The sequence below is a fragment of the Lactuca sativa genome, chromosome 2 (assembly GCF_002870075.4).
Source record: "Lactuca sativa cultivar Salinas chromosome 2, Lsat_Salinas_v11, whole genome shotgun sequence".
In the NCBI taxonomy this organism is placed as follows: domain Eukaryota; kingdom Viridiplantae; phylum Streptophyta; class Magnoliopsida; order Asterales; family Asteraceae; genus Lactuca; species Lactuca sativa.
In genome coordinates this window covers 131751526-131770879 of record NC_056624.2, presented here as the reverse complement: position 1 = coordinate 131770879, position 19354 = coordinate 131751526, and the positions used below count along the sequence as shown (strand labels likewise).

At 33.5% G+C, this 19354-nt stretch overlaps 1 protein-coding gene across 1 annotated transcript; it reads left to right on the top strand.

The window, feature by feature from the left end:
* Nucleotides 1–15941: 15941 nt before the first annotated feature.
* LOC111912131 (putative receptor-like protein kinase At3g47110) lies at nt 15942–19066 on the top strand. The gene is made up of 2 exons (XM_023907867.1): nt 15942–18591; nt 18690–19066. Exons 1-2 carry the CDS (start codon nt 15942–15944, stop codon nt 19064–19066), a joined length of 3027 nt encoding a protein of 1008 aa, XP_023763635.1.
* Nucleotides 19067–19354: the final 288 nt, after the last annotated feature.

The window sequence follows — 19354 nt, the reverse complement described above, 5'->3', positions numbered from 1 at the left end:
TTATAATGTTTGTCATAATCATCATTCTCTTCCATAATAAAATTATCTTCTAGTTCCTCAAGGACTTCCTCATCCAGAACATACTCTTTCTTCTCATACCTAAGAATAATTCTTCATGCACAAATGTAACAGAGATAGTTTGGTCTAGTGAGTTTGTCCCTCAAAAGGATTCGGAGGAGTGAGAAGTTTGACATAGGTGTAGGTACAGGTGGGGCAGGGTTATGTTCACTCGTACCGGAAGACATCAAAATAAACAAAGCTTGTTACTTTGATTAATTACTTAGAAAAATAATTTCACAATATAAAAAAGATAATTATTTAAATAAGGATATGACCGATATTTCACTATGAGATGTGAAAAAGGTTGATGTAATCACACTAAGGAGCTATTTAGGTAGGAAAATTGTTTTCCGGTTTCAATCTCTATGAAACTCTTAGATTTGTCGAGATTTATTGATTTGTGTCAATAGCATGTGTGTTCTCTTTGATGCTCATCTAAATTCATAATAAGGTTGTTGTGGATTAAAATCGAGATGAAAAATCAACTATGCAAAAACCATGTAGTCCCTGACTCAATTAACGTTTGAGAATCGCAAGTATCTCATCACCTCAACTATAATCTAGTTAATATGTTGGATCCAGGCACCACCTCACGTCAACAAATTACAAGGAACTATGTTTTTTTCATGGGTAACATGAGATTTTTGTTTTTATAAAATGGCTTTTTGTTTTATTTAGTAAAAATTCTTTAACCTTTAAAATCATTTAATTTTATACTTTCATTATAACATTTATAAAAGCATTTGTTAACTTTTAACAAATTTCATTTCAAATATTAAAAAACATTAAAATAAAAAACATACATTCACATATAACATATAAAAGTGACAATACCGCCAACCTCGATCTTATGCGTCCTATGAGCCATCAAATAAGAGACAATTCATACTAAGGACAAAGGGACTATTCAAAGTTCCCACTCAATCAGCTACCAACTTTTGATGCCAACTCACACTCCATTGGACTCTAAATTTTTAGAATCTTATCTTGGACTTCGGTCTCCACAACATTACAACTTTCTATTCTAACAAAACATTGATACTAAATTATTACATTACAGTATAAAAGAACAAAAATTCATATTGAAAAATAGAAAAGAATGAAGGTCTCAAAAACCAAATATACATCCAAACATACACCACATAGGTCAAGTCAAGGCGCGGTCTATCATATTTATACAATTGAAAATATGCAATTATTTTGAAAATGGATTGAAACTTTTAGATTAAATGAATAACCATAAAGTTGAATGCAAGTTAACATACCATTGTTTCTATGATCTCACATGCAAGAGATCATTTAAACAACAATGTTTCATTGTTGAATATAATTAGTCATCACAATTAACCAATTAAAACAACAAGCAATGTGCCAAATTTGTAAAACCATCTTATTTGCAAGAATTTATAAATCCGATTCAGATGCAGAAAGTGAAAAAGTATACATAGATAAGAAAATCAAAATTTTTTGTTTCTATGAATAGTGACTATGCGTGACATGTAAGAATTTGACGCACTACGTGCGAACATGCGATGCGAACTGGAATTCATGCATTGTGTTCCATGTAATAGGGTTTCGCTTATCCCGCTGCTGAAGCGCCACACACAAAGGTGACATGTCATGTAATCAGGGCAGAAACGGTTTCTACTTTAACATTAATTCGATTTTCAGATCCTAGCTTTTTAAATTTTAGAACTTATAGCGGCTCTAATACCATTGTTGAGTTATGAGTAAACAAAAGCCACAAAGGCATATAATGGAAGCATACAAACAAATCTCATGAACCTAATGGTAGATCTATGTTTAATTAATCTAAAGCAACAAAATAAACAACCATAGGGGGATAAAAGTATTTACATTCGTAGCCTTTGATTTCTTTGGTCTATCCATTTGATCATATGTATAGAATACAAAGTAGAATCCTTCTGATGTAGTCACACCCAAAGATCATATTAGCAACCTTTGGCAACTCTAGATTAGCCAAGTACCAAGACTCTACAAGATCAGGGTTTGTGTTCTTCGGATGCGACACGTAAACGAGAAGGTCATGTCATGTGGATCGAGGAAGATTAGGATTTAGAGAGGGTTGGAGTGGCAGTCAAAATTCTTAGGGTTTTATCACTCTTACTTCTGGTCCTAGGCTCCTCTATTTATAGGGGAGGGATAGAATCCTTATGCAATAATTACTTGGTTACAAAGTAACAACCTATAAGATTTTAATTTGAAATCTTAACACTTGTACCCCTTAAGTCTACAAGTTTCTATTAATTAATTAAGCATCTAATTTGAAATCTTTACACCTACAAGTTTCTAGCCCAGCGGTATCCGGTGTTGCGCTCCCTCCTTGAGGTTGAGGGTTCGAATCCCGTCGTGGACATATGTGGATTTAAGGAGTAGTTTAGGAGTAAGTTAGATTTTCCGTTTCAAAAAAAAAAAATTAAGCATCTAGTTAATTAACTAACTAGATCCCTATTATTTTCTTTTGTCATTAATTGCATAATTCTTAAACCCGTCCTTACATGTAATCTAAAAAGGACTCTGCCATTAATTGTATTATTACCACCTTTTGTGACTATTGAAACTATTTCAAATAGCCCCCACATAATCACCATCTATGGAATGACTTCGTCGGAGATCGAAAATAGCATTGCCGATGCTTTCACCTGAATTTGACACCGCTAATTTGAGTGACCCTCCGACCTGCACAACCACTGTTCTCTCTCTAACTTAGTAAATATGTAATATAATTTGGTTTTATCGATGGAAATCTATTTTTTTTATGGTTTTTAGAATTTTGTTGTTGGTTAAATACTTGAATAATAGATTTTTCATGTTGTTTCTCCTAAGCCGACTTATTAGAACCTAATATGTCCACTGTTGAATAATAGATTGGCAATTGTTGAGTTTACTTTATCAATGAGTAATAGATTTTAATTCCTATTAATAGATAACTAGAAAGGGTTTTAAAAATATGGATATCAATAGATGGTGCATCTTCATCTGAGAATTCATCCAATGAAATTCCTTAATGTAACTGTATTGCTCCGGTGCTGGGTAAAATTGATTTGAGTGAAACTCCTTAAGATCCATCTGATAATTTATTTTTTCTATGTTGTCACCCTAATCAAAGAGAAGAAATAAGATGAAAGTATTTTATTAAAGGACCTTGTCAACTGTGTGATCATACATTTCCAACAAAAAGATAGGAGGTAAGACAAGATGATTCAATTCCGCTTGGTTCGACCAATAAATTAAATGGTTGGCGTATCTTAAAAACGAAAATGAAGCATTTTGTTTGTGATGTTACTTATTTAAAGATGAATCAAGTAAATGGCCATGCTCTTCATAAGCAAAATGATGCTAAAAGGAACTGCAAAAATTAGGTCACCGGAATCACCTTGAACACCCTATGTAATAGACCAAATGTAATGTATTCCATTCATTTTAATGCAATTGAAGTTTTTATACTTGGAAATGGATGCAGAATAACACTCAAGTCTTCAATGTATATAGATCGTTGACAAACATTATTCATGATACATAAGATTTAAAACAAGATTTATGTATTAAGTATTATTATGAACAAATAAAACACTAAACAGATAGAGCATGAAAATATGATTTTGTGGATATAAAGAAGGTAAAAAACTAAGTTCGTATGCAAATGGTACGGACTTTTGAATAAAACATAAAATCAACCGCTTAAAGTGTAAATTAATAAAATTTAAAACGCTTTGTTAGATGCCTTAGAAAATGAATTTTCAACTTCAAACAATTTTCCCACGATCGTGATACAATATAGTACTTGATTCTAACGCTAACTCATTTTTTAAAAAAATTCAAATATCGGACCGTGCAACACCCAATGTTTCTTGTATTCAAATCTTCAAACGATTCGTTGGAATAGATACACATTTGATTAAGTGAAAACGATAACATTTGATGAATCAAACAATACTCTAGTATTTGTTTTTACTTTCGAAATTTTCATACCTCGAAGTTATACAACAACCAGAAATACATTGTATAACGACTTCTAAAACATTTTTGACATAGCTATGATATTCATTTGGTGAAAATTTTTACATATTTCGAACTTTAATTTCGTGGACATCAAACTAGTGATTTTTAAAAAACAATACCCGCATCACGATTTGGGAGGAGCCACTTGTCGTGTTTCTAGAGGGGCCACTTGTCCAATTTTTTGTGGTCCACATGAAACGTCCCAAAATTTCCGAGTAAAAACTTCAATTTAAATAAGTCAAAACCATTCATTCATTATCAAAATGTCGGTCATAATAAAATTATTATCAAAACATCAGAGAAAAAAAAAATCATAAATAGTCAATGCTAAATAAATCTCCACGGGACGCAGTGCAATCAAGCTGGGCCCTTCATTTGAAAAGAAAAGTACCTGAAACCATAAATGTAAAACCACAAGCACAAAGGTTAGTGAGTTCCCTAAAATACCACATACCATACATATCATGTACACATACATGCATTGGCCCCCACCCGATACATTCATCAGGCCCCACCTAGCATTGGGCCCTGCCTGATATACATGGAAAACATAGAACACATGCAAGAATCACCAAGACAAATAGAATACAATATACTCATCCGGCCTTTCCCGGTATACATATCACATACTACACGTGCAAGTGTCACACAGATAATTTGCATCCTAATCATAATAAATCATGGGCCGACATTGGTGCCTTTGACCAGCAAAAATTGTGAGAAGACTCACCTGAACTATTCAACAGAAGTCCCACAGATACCTTAACAACAAAACATCCAACCCAAGCTTTCTAAATCCAATTTGATACAAATCCTTAGCCAGATACTCAATTCTACCCAAGTTTGACCCAAAGTCAAACTAGTCAAAAAGTCAACTTTCAGCTAAGTCAAAGTCAACGTCACATCGTCACCATTCCTTGGTCACGTCATGAGAATGCAAATGACAAAATAATCGCGATTCAAGACACCATCACGTCGTGATACATCTTATGTCACGTTGTGACTTCTAGTTAGAAGGCCAAAATCTTCATTAAGTGCTTAATCTCTTAAGACTAAGGCCCATAACCTTCGATCTAGTTCCTAAATGGCTTCATAATGGATAAAATTTCCAACATTATCCATTAGGATGGTCCAAACAATCATGATCTAGTATTTAAGTCTCAAAGGGACCAATAATGCATCTTTTTCAGCTAAATCCATTATGTCTAAGTCTCCAACCTTCAGGTTTGAATAAATATGATGTTTAGATAGATTAAATTTGCAACTTTATGCATATTATGTCTTTAATTACCAAGCTTCAAGGAATAATATTGCATGAAATCATGTCTCTAGAACCATCAAAACTCCAAAAACGAATGAGAGAGGAGAGGGGATGCTCAAATCTTGAAAATAGAGGCTAGGGTTTCTCTCAAGAGGTTCTAGATATGATGGAGGCTAAGAAAATACACTAAAACATGAATCATTACCTTTAAATACCTTGAAAAGCCTAAATATTTCATGGGCTTTGGGCTGCACGGTTCTCATGTCACGAGAATATATTCCCACCTCGTGAGGACTCTCACATCGTGAGAACAATTTTTCACCAAATTTCACTCCAACTTCAAATAGTCATAACTTCTTCGTTTTAACTCCATTTTCGGCGTTCTTTATATGCACGGAAACGTATCGATGGACCCAACAACCTTATCATATTAATTTTCCTAAAACACATCTAACTTAAATCCTTAATTCATAAATGAAGTCTAAAACAATACTTTTCCCATTTTACCCTTCGACTCCAAGACACAAACCAAGGCTTTAATCACTTATGCAACATTATAATCATCCAATATGATGTAAACCCCATTCCTTAGAAGACAAGGGATTTTACTTGATCCTTTTATCGACCACAATCTTGAAATAAGAGACTTCATGAAACTGGATGTTAAAACTCTCCCCCGCTTAAGTTGGATTTCCTCCTCGAAATCTGTCTTGGTTAGGATCCCTAAAAACAATGCCAACACATTCCATAAGCTTCATTTAACCAATTTGAAATCAATTCATCTTATGAATAAAACTCAAGAGACCACTCGAAAACTCATAGCTTCTAACAAACAACCCAAAAGACTTGAAAATCCTCAACCGCAACATCTTTCTCTCCCTAACTGAAGAACCAACTTCAAGTGAGAACCACTCAAACCGTAAAATCTAAAAACCATAACCACAAACCAATTCCATCCATATACTTCCCAGAACCAGGAAGCCATCAGGCTAAACTTTACAAACCATACTCTAAGTCTAATGATCATCCATTCATTGTACTTACCCCTAGTTCACTGACTGGGAACACCACTAAACCATGCATAAAGAGTACTCAAAGACACTAATCGTGAATTTCCACAATCCCAAATCCAAAAATTGTGCCAAAAAACCTTAAATACACACATGAATTCCTGACAAGTAATCATCAACCCACTGCTCCCATGTAATATCCATAAAATTCATAAAAATTTAAAACTTTTTCAAGCATCCAAAAACCATTATTTATTACAAAATGTTTTCAAAACAGTTTCATATCAGAGAATCCCATAAATCAAAATCATAAGAGGTGAGGAGGTGCACGATCAAGCCTTCGCCTTCCCACGATCATCTGAAGTACCTGATACGAAATCCAAAACTGTAAGCACGAAGCTTAGTGAGTTCCCCTGAAAATACCAACGCCATACAGACCAGATTAATATCATAACAAACATCATGCATATAGAGTTTGAAGTATGACTGGACCACCCTTATCGGGCCTTTAGTCTATCTGGCCCACTCTCAGAACCTTCAGCATGTATGGTCCGCCCTACTAGGCCTTCAACTTGTCTGGACCGTCCTCCGGGCCTTCGGCCTGACTGGTACGCCTCATTGGGCCTTTAGTCTATCTGGGCTGCCCTGGGTATGTTGGCCTAGAGCACAAAGCAGAACCGCCTAACAGATCACTAAACATAGCATCATCCTATATACTAGGATACAGACCTAACACGTCACTAAACATAGCATCATCCTATATAGCAGGATACAGATCTAACAGATCACTAAGCATGTCATCATGCTATAACCAGGATAACAATCCAAAAACAGCCGACATTGGTGCCTTCGACCCTATTAGTGTAGTGCTGAACCGATAAATCGAATCCCAACTCACAGCTCCAAACTCAACTGCTTATAACCACCATATGACTATTTCCATTAGAGTCCCAAATTAGCAAAGTACCCCCAACAGTCAAACTTGGTCAACCATGGTCAAATTCAAAGTCAACGGTCAAGGCCAACAGTACATGTTGACCCAACTCGTCGAGTTCATGTACTGACTCGTTGATTTTCCTTCATATCTTAGAAGATCGTGAAAGCTCGAGACAACTCGCTGAGTTACCCGAGTAACTCGTCGAGTTCTTTAGTGTTCAGAAGACCCGGAAAACCCTAGTCAACTCGCTGAGTCATCGCACTCACTCACCAAGTTCACTCAGTATCCATAAGGCTGGTAAACCCTATCCAACTCGTCAAGTTGGCTAAGCAACTCGTCGAATTTTCCTGTCTTAACGTGTTCAGCCCTTTCCAGTCGACTCCAAGGCCCCAAATTACAGATCTCGCCCCTTAGGATTGAGATACCACGTATAGTTGCTAACTTTACGTGCATGCAAGGCATAAAAGGGATTAAAACACTTAAAACTAGGCTTAATAAGAGGTTTAGGGCATGGAGGAGGGCCAGGACTAGATAAAGTGGTCAAATTTATATCCATGGAGGCCTAGAAGTGTACAAATCTGAAACCATATCCTCTTGAAAAGCTCAAATCTGAGAATGCCTCCATTTTTCACCAAAAATGACCATATACTTTCATAAGAGGAGATCTAAACAATGAAAGGTCAAGGTATCAACTTTATACCTCAAGATGGTTGCCAACACAGAGTAGATGTCGGATCTACTACTTCTCCCATTGCTCCAACTTCTTCAAGGGAGGCCACAAATGAGCCATAAGTCCTTTATATAAGGTGCAAAACCCTGAAAATTAGGGTTTCATAATTAGTCGTCAACTCATCGAGTTGGGGCCTTCCAACTCGTCGAGTAGACATGTAAATATACACGGGCATAAACATTCTACACGAAGAGTTGGAGCCTCCCAACTCGTCGAGGTGTCCTGAAAATACGTATATAAGATTTTAAAATTCATACCTAAATATTGGGAGTTTTCGAGTAGACATGCAAAACCTGTTGCGGTGAACAACTCCGGATAATGCTCCTGCATCTCGGCCTCCGGCTCCCAAGTCCACTCGGATTCCCTCCTATGCTCCCATTGTACCTTTACCAAAGGTACCTCCTAGTTACGTAGAACCTTCACTTTCTTCTCCAGAACGGACATTGGCCTCTCCATGTAATTCAGGTGCTCAGATGTACATCCCACGAGCATAATGATGGTTCATCCAAGAATTTCAAGTTGCATCCAAATCCCTTATCAGCTCAGATGTACCTCTACCTGAAAAATCACCCGATACATTTATAAGATCCGAAGTATCCCAATCGACAACTCCCATTTAACATTTCGTTAAACAAAGCGCTTTCCATTTCGTTCCAATTTTCGATTCCTGATCCAGTTAAAGCACGCAATGAAAGTGAGTTTCACAACCCCAATTTTAAACTCTTTAATGCTTTTGAGGGAGAATACATTATATATATATATATATATATATTTAATTGTGAAGTTTTATTATATCAATGTATAATGATTTTTAATTTCTATTAACAGATAACTGGAAAAATTTTTAAAAAGACGGATATCAATAGATGGTGCATCTTCATTTGAGAATTGCTCCAATGAAATTCCCTAATGTAACTCTATTCCTTCGGTGTTGGTTGAAATTGATTTGAGTGAAAATCCTTAAGATCCATCCGACAATTTGTTTTCTAGATTATCACGATAATCAAAGAGATGAAATAAGGTGAAAATAATTTCATTAGAGAACCTTGTTAACCGCATGACCATACATTTCCAACAAAAAGATAGGAGGTAGTACAAGATGATTCAATCAGACTTGATTTGACCAATACATTAAATGGTTGTAGTGTCATAAAAAGGCAAATGAGGCCTTTTCTTTTTTAAGTTACTTATTTAAAGTTAAATCAAGTATTTCATCTGCTCTTCATAAGCAAAATGATGCTAAAATGAATTAACATCGAATCCGATTAAATGTTTCCATTGATTCTTGTGCATTATCTTTTCATGGTCACCATGAGTGTGAAATATATATTTTTAGATGAATTTCTTGGAAACATTGAATTTAATTTAGGAACAAAATGAGAGTGTATGCAAATTTACATTATGAAATGCTCCACGAAACAATAAAATGGTGGCTCCATGTATTCCAAAAGATATTGCTCTTTTTTTGTTTTTCTTTTTTTTTTTTTTTTTTTTTTTTTTTTTTTTTTTTTTTTTGCTGAAGAAGTACTTAAATCATTTTTGATGAAATTGGTGATGATGTTTTTGCTTTTTTTAGTTAACGAGTCCATCGATATATCCAAAAAGGAACAAATAGCGGTAGTTGATTTCACCACTACTGCAAGTTTTTTTTATTTATTTTTTATTTTTTTAAAATGAAAATTCAAGAGTTTAGTGATATTTTTAATTAAGTAAGTTCACATGATTCATTTTGTAACATTGACCAATCAAAGATATGAAAGTTGATCAATTTCTATCCATATGATTTTAGCTATAAAGATAAGATGGATATTCTATATTAACTTTTGGTTTATCCTACTCAAATGCAAAAAGATGGAAGATTTCCTACCTTGAAGAGTATATCTGACCTTGCTAAAGTGATGTTGGAAACCAATATGAATATTTATTTTCATTGATTTATTGGTTAGTGAAGTTGCCATTAGTTTTGCCGGTTGCAACCACAACCACGGAAAAATGTTTTTCGCGATGAATTTTTTAAATTTGGATTTTCGGAATTGAATTTTGGATGAATTTTTAAATGATTGTGTAATTTTTTCAGTTAAAAGAGAAGGATTTTCCAAGGTGATGAATGCAAATATTATCAATTATTTCTTAGCTATGTCTCCTCGAAGATTTCAACTGCAAAATGACATTTAGTTGAAGATTTTAATCATATTCTACTTTTTAGTATCTTTTTTTTTTATTAATTTCAGGGTCAATGGTCGACGGTCATTACCAATAATACCTACAACATAATCCACATGTATACGACAATACTGATAAAATTCTGACGGGAAAAGGGTTGTAATAAAAACGCCCTTGGGTAAATTATACCTAATGATTTGCGACAAATTAGCTATGAAATACTGACGACCTTTTATCTTTATGTAATTACCGATGAAATATCGATAGAAGCATTTACGTATGGATTTCCTACGACGCAGCAATGGAGTTGGATTTGGCTTTGACTGAAATTGATTTGTTACCGATGGATTACCGTCGGATTTTCTGCCGGTATGTTGTCGCTATATGCTTTTTTTTTTATTAAAAAATAGTAATCCAATATGTTAGTAATACAAATCAAATCATTAATATATAATAAAATCAAATACAGTGTATATATATATATATATATATATATATATATATATATATATATATATATATATATATATATATATATATATATATATATATATATATATATATATATATATATACTAGCCGTTACCCGCGCAAAGCGGCGAGCGGCGAATAGTTTGATCTCTTTAGAGTTAAAACCATTTTGCATTCACTTTGAGAAATGAATATTAAATGACATCTATTTTTCAAGAGCATTATCATACCATATTAAGGGGGTGTTTGGTCAAGCTTTTTTAAAACAACTTATTAGGTTCCACATCACTATAAGTTAAAAAAGTATTTGGATTAAAATAACTTATTCCAGTGGGGAACCTCTAATACGTCATTTTTTCATAAGTTACCCTATACTTACTTATTAACTTATAAGCAAATAAACTAATAAGCAATAAACTTTTTTGTCAAACACCCCCTAAATGGTTATTACTTCCATTTATACATACCCAAACCACTTGTACTGTTTATCGTCCTCTTTTTTTTTTTTTTTTTTTTTTTTCGTTTTCCTTAATTTCTTTATTAATTTAATGTCCTACTAAGTAAAATGCTAAAATATATAAATAATAGTTTATAAAAATAAACCTTTAAAATATCAGGTGTTGTGATTCAAAAGTCGATAAATAAGCCTTTGAGAAGGCCAAAATACTCAAGTGTCAACTTGTTCATTGTGATTTTAAACCAAGTTTGGTCACAAATTAAAACATTTTTAACGATGGTATGTAATTCAAGGATTCATATTGATTTAGGCTCTCGAAACCTTAAAATATTGAACAAAATCTATATAGAATCTTATAACCTTATAATAAGGACAATAATCACCGTAATCAAGAAGTCCATGTGATGAAACTTGATATTATAAGGACCAATGATGAAAAATGTTTCATTTTTAGACTAAACAAGATGAAAAATATACAAACTACCTTAATCATGTCAAATCTTGTGTTTAACCGTCCTTTAATGCAAAAGTAAGATGCCAAAATATACAAACTAATGATAATACAATGCTCTAACTGGCCCTCTTGGTTGAGTTCTTTGAACCTGTAAAGTCAACACATTAAAGAAACATAGTAAAAACCTTTTTAGGAACAAACCTGATATAATAAAGCCTTCACCCAATATATTTATAAGATAAAAATACAAAAAGTTAAAAATGATGAAATCATTTACAAGTAAGAATTAAAATAATAAACCTATTAAGATAAGGCCTTTGCCCTATCCAGTCTCAAAATCATTTTCTTGATCCATTTTTTATGCATATTGATATCGTTATTGATAAAGCCTCTTGTACAAAATGGTTTGTCCGAACCTAAAGAATATGTAGATCAAGATACACATGAATTTCTAGCAACCTTACATGGTTAGCCCCAACCCTTTCAGAAGTTCTAATCAAATTTCCAATCCATTCATCTTCAATGACCAACACTATGGTTTATACGACCTTCTTTTCAAGTTTCTAAACATCTTAGGGCAGCTTCAGCAAGAAGCCTTCTACATATATAATAATAAAATTAACAATTAAGACCTAATATCATTAATCATAAAAGAAGATCAAATATAAAGTAATAAAAACCCCAATTATTGGACTGAAGCGACAAAAAAAAAAAAAAAAAAAAAAAAAAAAAAAAAAAAAAAAAAAAAAAAACTAAGAATGGGATTTACCAGTTTCACTTGTCTGAAAGTTAATTATCAAGGGAAGAAGAGCCGTATAGACTTTCTGGTGGGCTAATGGTCAATTTTTAATGAGTTGAGGCGGGTGAGGAAGTGAGGAAATAGAAAGCAAGGTATTCTCAGATAGATGGAGAAGATTAGGGTCCGTGGATTGAGAGTGAGGTTTTCTACCATTCCCAGAACCATCACATCCATAAGAAGATCAAAAAAAATCAAGTTTTTTGAAATCAAAGCATGTCTAGGTCAAAAATGTCACCTGAAAGTGGAGCAATGAAAACACTTTGTTGACATATCTGCAACAACAGAAATCCGAGCTTTCTGTTACCAAAAAATCACATACAAATTGATCATATGTCTAAATAAGGGGAGAGATAAACAAAATCTTGAAGCTCTATCATTTGATGTGTAGCAAATAACAACTCCAAATAAGATCTGGGTGTTTTGATTTGCGATTCCAACTCAAGATAAAGACAAATAAGAAGTAATAGGAAGGAGTCGCCTGATGCGGTGGTGTCTGATGGTTTTGACAGTGATGATGGCTGATCTTGTGAATACAATGGTGGCTGATGTTATTGGTGAAGACATGTGAGAATATAGGGGTGCAAGATAACCTGAACGATTCGAGATCATCATTGTGTTTAGAGAGAGAAAAAAGGATTCAAGAAGAGGATTCTTGCCTAACTATGATAGAATTTCAGATCTTCAACATCAAAAATATAACATGCTATACTTTGCAAAATGTTGCAAAACCTCCATTAACAATAGATTCACGGTAGGCTTTATAGCAGGGGATGTAAGAAAGAGTCATCTACAGGAGGGATATTTTAAATCAACATGTATTTTCTGGTGGTTTCAAATTTTGAATTATCCGAAATTCAAGGAAGGAGATAGAATTTGTTGAGAAATATAAGGATTCAAAACACAGGTTAAAATTTAATATTATTTTATTGATGACTACTTGTACTATTAGCTTAATGATTTGAACGTCTTAAAAAAATAATATTATTATATTCCATCTATTTTTAGAAATAGTGAGATTTCTTTTATAAGATAGTAAATATATATATATATATATATATATATATATATATATATATATATATATATATATATAAATGTGTGGATGGGTATGTATATATGATTGTGTATATATGTAAGTGTATGAGTATATGAATATGTATTTGTATGTTTATTTGTATGTGTATGTGCATATGTATATGTATATATGTATGCGTATGTGTATGTCTATGTGTGTGTGTCTATAAATATATATATATATATATATATATATATATATATATATATATGTGTGTGTGTGTGTGTGTGTGTATCAATGAATGTGTATATGTAAAAGTGTGTATATATATATATATATATATATATATATATGATTGTGTGTATATGTAAGTATATGAGTATGTGAATGTATTAATAGACATTATAATGTGAAACCATAAAGTGAATAATGGATCTCGAAGGTGCACACAACTTTATGAACAATATTTATATTTATAAGTTAGTGAAAGTAAAGATAATAATGTATACTAGAGCTGTGAAAAAAAAGGAGCGGAAAAAGCGACTTTTGGTGCCAAAAAAATCGAAAATATGGAATATCTGTAGGTAATCTATCAGTAATTGCTGACGGATTACCTATGTATTTTTCTTCTTTTTGATTTTTCGGACAACGAATATCGTTTTTTCTGCTTCGTATTTTCTCACATCTATTATACATGATTACCTATACTTTCATCAGTTTTTAACTACTAATATCGTTCATAAAATTGTGTATATCTTCAGGATCCATTACTCATTTCATGGTTTAACATTGTAATGCCTATTAATACTTGTGATTTTTGATACACATACATATGTATACACACATATACATACACATACACTTATGCATACACACATAAACATACATACTTATAAGTATACATACATATACACATTCATATATAGGCATACATACATACATACATACATACATACATACATACATACATACATATACATACATACAAATATACATACATACATACATACATACATTAATACATACAAACATATGCATAAACATAGACACATTTTAACATACATAAACAAATACATATGACCAATACATATACATATGCGCACAGGCATATACATAAACATACACACATAGCTTTTTTTTTCGTTTATTCGTGTGTTTTTTGTTTTGAAATGACAAATCTACTCTACTTGTAAACTACTCCTTAATTCCATATGTGTCCAGAACGTGGCTCCTCAACCTCGAGTAAGGAAGACATCACCGGATACCGCATGGTAGAACCCTTTGTTGCTTATTCGTGTGTTAAATATTATTATTATTATTATTATTATTATTATTATTATTATTATTATTATTATTATTAGTTGTTCGTTTATTAAACATAGATTTTTTCATTTTTTTCTCTATGTGTTATATGGATGTATATGTAAGACAATTATGTATGTTTATATGCATGATAAATATCTAGAAAAACGAACCGAAAAAATTACGTTTTAATACCCGAATAATAATAATAATAACAACAAAAAAAATGTATAATTAGTGGAGCAAGTAAGTTTTGGATGTGACATTACGAGCCGGATGGTCAGGTGTTAGACATAAACGCTTGAGACTTGAGTTTGAATCACACAGTAGTTTTTTTTTATTGTCCTTAGCCATTGGTATTTCGTAGCTATGCCGACAACATAACTTCCATATGCATCATTATTCCGTAGCTATTCCCTTGGTAATTACTGTTGGACTACCTGCCGTCGCTATTCCGTACCTGTTTTGTCAAAATTTCGTTACTAAAGTAGGATGCATCCAATTTCGTAGCTATTTCGATGGTAAAACCTTTTTTTTCTAGTAGTGCATATTGCTTCAACATGTTAAATAATTAAAAAAATTAAAATAAGTTAGAATTCTTTTATTTAAATATGACATTTCACGTAATGAAATCAACATGTTGTGATTCTTATTTTCTGAATCATAGATAGCAACACACATTTTAAAACAACGAACTTATATTGCAAAATATTAGTACGTAGTTGGAAATTTAAAATATATTTAGTTGACTTGATGTTATTTCATTGCCAATATTGATTACTTGAAAGTTTGCACCGCGGAGAATTTCAGACGAATTCCGTGAAAGCTTTGCTAAATGGTACTATTATTTTAAAAAATGACAAAAACGAAAGATTAAACTTCGAGAAACATTCATATAACTATGGTACTATTATAACTTTGTTGCGTAGCGCGTTACCTCCACTATTATGGCTCTTTTTTTTTTTTACTAATTAAGCATCATATTGTTGTGCTCGTGTGAATGCTGTAAGATGCTAACTTATGAATTTTATATAGGACGAGAGGTTTCCAAGAACGTGCATTATATATAGTAATATTTTTACATCAATCCACACATGTTATTATGAAAATATTAAAAAAAAAAAAACGATATTGTTTTCGAATGTAGTAGTTGAAATCAGTCCCTATTAATTTGATGCTTCGTAGGTTTTTTTTTTTTTTCAAACAGATCTTGTGTTTATTCGTTCTTTGTTTCTCTCTAAATCTCAACACTAGGAATCATGTGCTTCTCGTTCTTCTCAAAAGTAGCAGTCTTATTCGTTGCACTTATCATACAAATGAGTGGAGTTGTCTCGGTAGATAATCTTGCATTACATGCAATCAAATCCGAGATTACAGAAGACCCTCAAGGTGTTTTAAAATTTTGGAATGATTCTCTTCCTTTTTGCCTATGGCGAGGAGTCATATGTGGTAGTCGCCACCAAAGAGTCACAGGTTTGAATCTAGCGAACAGAGGCTTAGTAGGCACTTTATCTCCTTCTATTGGCAACCTCAGCTTCCTCAGGTATATTTATCTTGATAACAACAAACTTCATGGAAGTATACCTTCTGAAATCGGTAGCTTATTTCGATTAGAATCACTATCCCTTCCTAATAATTCGTTCGCTAAAGAAATTCCCAACAACATATCAAATTGTACAAAACTACAACACATTGATTTATCTGGGAATATGCTATCTGGGAATATTCCAAATATTTTTAGTTCTTTGGGAATGATACAAGAGATAAATTTTTGGAAAAATAAGTTAACCGGTGGGATTCCAACATCCATTGGCAATCTCACATATCTCGAATTCATAAATCTTTCTGGTTGTCGATTAGAAGGGAGCATTCCAGATTCCTTCCATCAGTTGACAAACTTGAGAAGTTTAATACTTGGAGAAAATCGCCTCGTTGGAAACTTTCCCATGTTCATATTTAACCTTTCCAAGATAGAAGTTCTAAATTTTCCTGACAATCAACTCGCTGGAAGTCTACCCTCAAACTTATGTTCTAATCAACCTCATCTCCAAAGACTAGAATTTGGTCAAACGTTGTTCACTGGAGTCTTGCCACCTTCACTATCAAACTGTTCTCAGTTGCGTCGCTTTGATTCTACTTATAACAATTTTAAGGGAGAAATAAATGTTGATTTTGGAAAACTCCGTCATCTTTGGTGGTTAACTCTTGGTCCAACCGAGGGTCTTGGTGGCATGAAATATTTTGATTCTTTGTTGAATTGCAGCAATTTGGAGCTATTGGAACTTGCGGGACTCCAACTAAGGGGGATACCTGATTGGGTTGGGAACTTGACTGAATTGAGAACACTAAAATTTCAATATACCTCTATTTCAGGCACCCTTCCTTCATCTATAGGAAACTTGCATAGACTAACTGTACTTTCTTTAGTCGGAAACAAACTCACAGGCATGATTCCTGAAAGCATCGGCAAGCTTAGCAACTTAGCGTACCTCAACCTTGGTTTCAACAGTTTTTCTGGGATCATTCCTAGATCTATAGGAAACCTTTCTTCTCTAATCGAAATTTCATTTAGAGAAAACAAATTGGAGGGTACTATACCCTCGAGTATTGGAGCATGCAAAGAGTTGATATTTCTATCGTTTGCTTTAAATAACCTCATAGGAACTATACCAAAAGAAGTATTTCAATTGTCTTCACTTTCAAAAGCACTAGATCTAAGTGTAAACAATCTTTCTGGAGTGCTTCCACCAGGAATTCATCGCCTGAAAAACTTGGACTTATTTGATTTGTCTATGAATCATTTATCGGGTGAAATTCCGAGTAGTTTGAGCAGTTGCATCAGCCTTGGTCTCCTAGATTTTTCAAGCAATTCCTTTCATGGATCAATGCCGGAAGCATGGAGATCACTGAAAGGTCTCAAATATTTGAACCTATCAAGGAATAATATTTCGGGACCTATTCCAAGTTATTTGGAGCAAATTCCTTTAGAGTATCTTGATCTTTCATATAATGATTTTGAGGGAGAGGTATATGTTAAGGGTGTCTTCACAAACACATCTGTAGTATCAGTCCAAGGGAACCCTAGACTTTGCGGGGGAATAGCTGAGCTTCATCTAGCCAAATGCACAAGTATCGTGTCCAACAAAAGCAAAAAGCTTTCTCTTGGTGGTATTCTGGCAATTTCACTATCTTCTGTTGCTGCATGTGTAGCTCTGGTGTTCTTTGTGTTGGTATACTTTTGTGTAAAGAAGAAGAAAGACACGCCAACAGAATCAATACTGATCAGGGAATCTTTTGAAATGTTTTCATATGAAAGGCTTTTTAAAGCGACTGATGGGTTTTCTTCACAAAATCTTATTGGTACAGGTAGCTTTGCTTCAGTTTACAAAGGAGTTCTGGATGAAGAGGGTACAATTGTGGCAATCAAAGTACTAAACCTCCAACGAAGAGGAGGTTCCAAGAGTTTCATAGCCGAGTGTGAAGCCTTGAGAAATATTCGTCATCGAAACCTGGTTAAGATCATAACTGCTTGCTCAACCCTCAATTTCCAAGGTAATGATTTCAAAGCTTTAGTGTATGATTTCATGCCAAATGGAAGTCTTGAGAGGTTGTTGCATTCATGCACGATACTCGACCATATGCCTCCTCATCATTCGTGTCAACTAGATCTCATTCAAAGAATAAGCATTGCTAAAGATGTGGCTTGTGCTCTTGATTATCTACACAATCATTGTGGAAATGTAGTTGTTCATTGTGATTTGAAGCCAAGCAACATTTTATTAGATGTTGATATGGTTGCTCACATTGGAGACTTTGGGCTGGCAAAAATTCTTACACTTGATCAACTTCCTAATGCAAACATGAGTAGTTCAAGTCTTATAAGCGGAACTATTGGGTATGCAGCACCAGGTAAATTTATGATCCCTAGTCAACTTGATTTTATTTGTTATGTTAATTAAACTTTGTTTTACTATATATGTACAAACATAATTCTACATGACATGCAGAATATGGACTTGGAAATGGAGTATCGCCCGAGGGGGACATCTATAGCTATGGGATCCTATTGTTAGAGATGGTGACTGGAAAAAGACCTATTGATCTAATGTTTCAAGAAGGACTGAGCCTGCATTCTTATGCAAGGAAAGCCTTGGCAGATGGTTTTTTGCTTCAGATTGTAGATCCCATGCTTCTAAATGACGATGTCAATGAAGTGTTTTTAAGTTCATTAGCAAAAATCGGAGTGCAATGTTCTTATGAGTCTCCACATGATCGAATGGATATTGGGATTGTTATTCACGAGTTGCTTTCTGTGATGGGTACAGCTAGTTCAATGTCCACAGACAAAGTTGGTGTCAGTGCCACCCAAGAAGCTAGTGTGTGATTGTGTTATAGGATTTGTTTTATTGTGTATCAAAGTTTTGGTATCTCTATTGTTGATGTTGGTATGACTATTAATAATGTGTACGTAGATAGGCGATTTTTCTCTTGAAAATTTGTAGTAATATTGTTAATATGAGAATAAGAACTCTTATTGTCGTTGAAACTACAAGACATGAATTCTTCTTTTGATATTGTGAGAAAACAGGCGGAATCGTGTTGGGTTTTAGTTCAAAAATAGTTTCAAAAAACTCATATCATGGCAAACTAAAGACTTTAAATTTCGAAACTA

Coding starts and splice junctions, on each gene's coding strand:
- LOC111912131 (XM_023907867.1), top strand. CDS start 15,942: ATGTGCTTCTCGTTCTTCTCAAAAGTAGCAGTCTTATTCGTTGCACTT. Junction 18,592..18,689: donor TATTGGGTATGCAGCACCAG/GTAAATTTATGA, acceptor CATGACATGCAG/AATATGGACTTGGAAATGGA.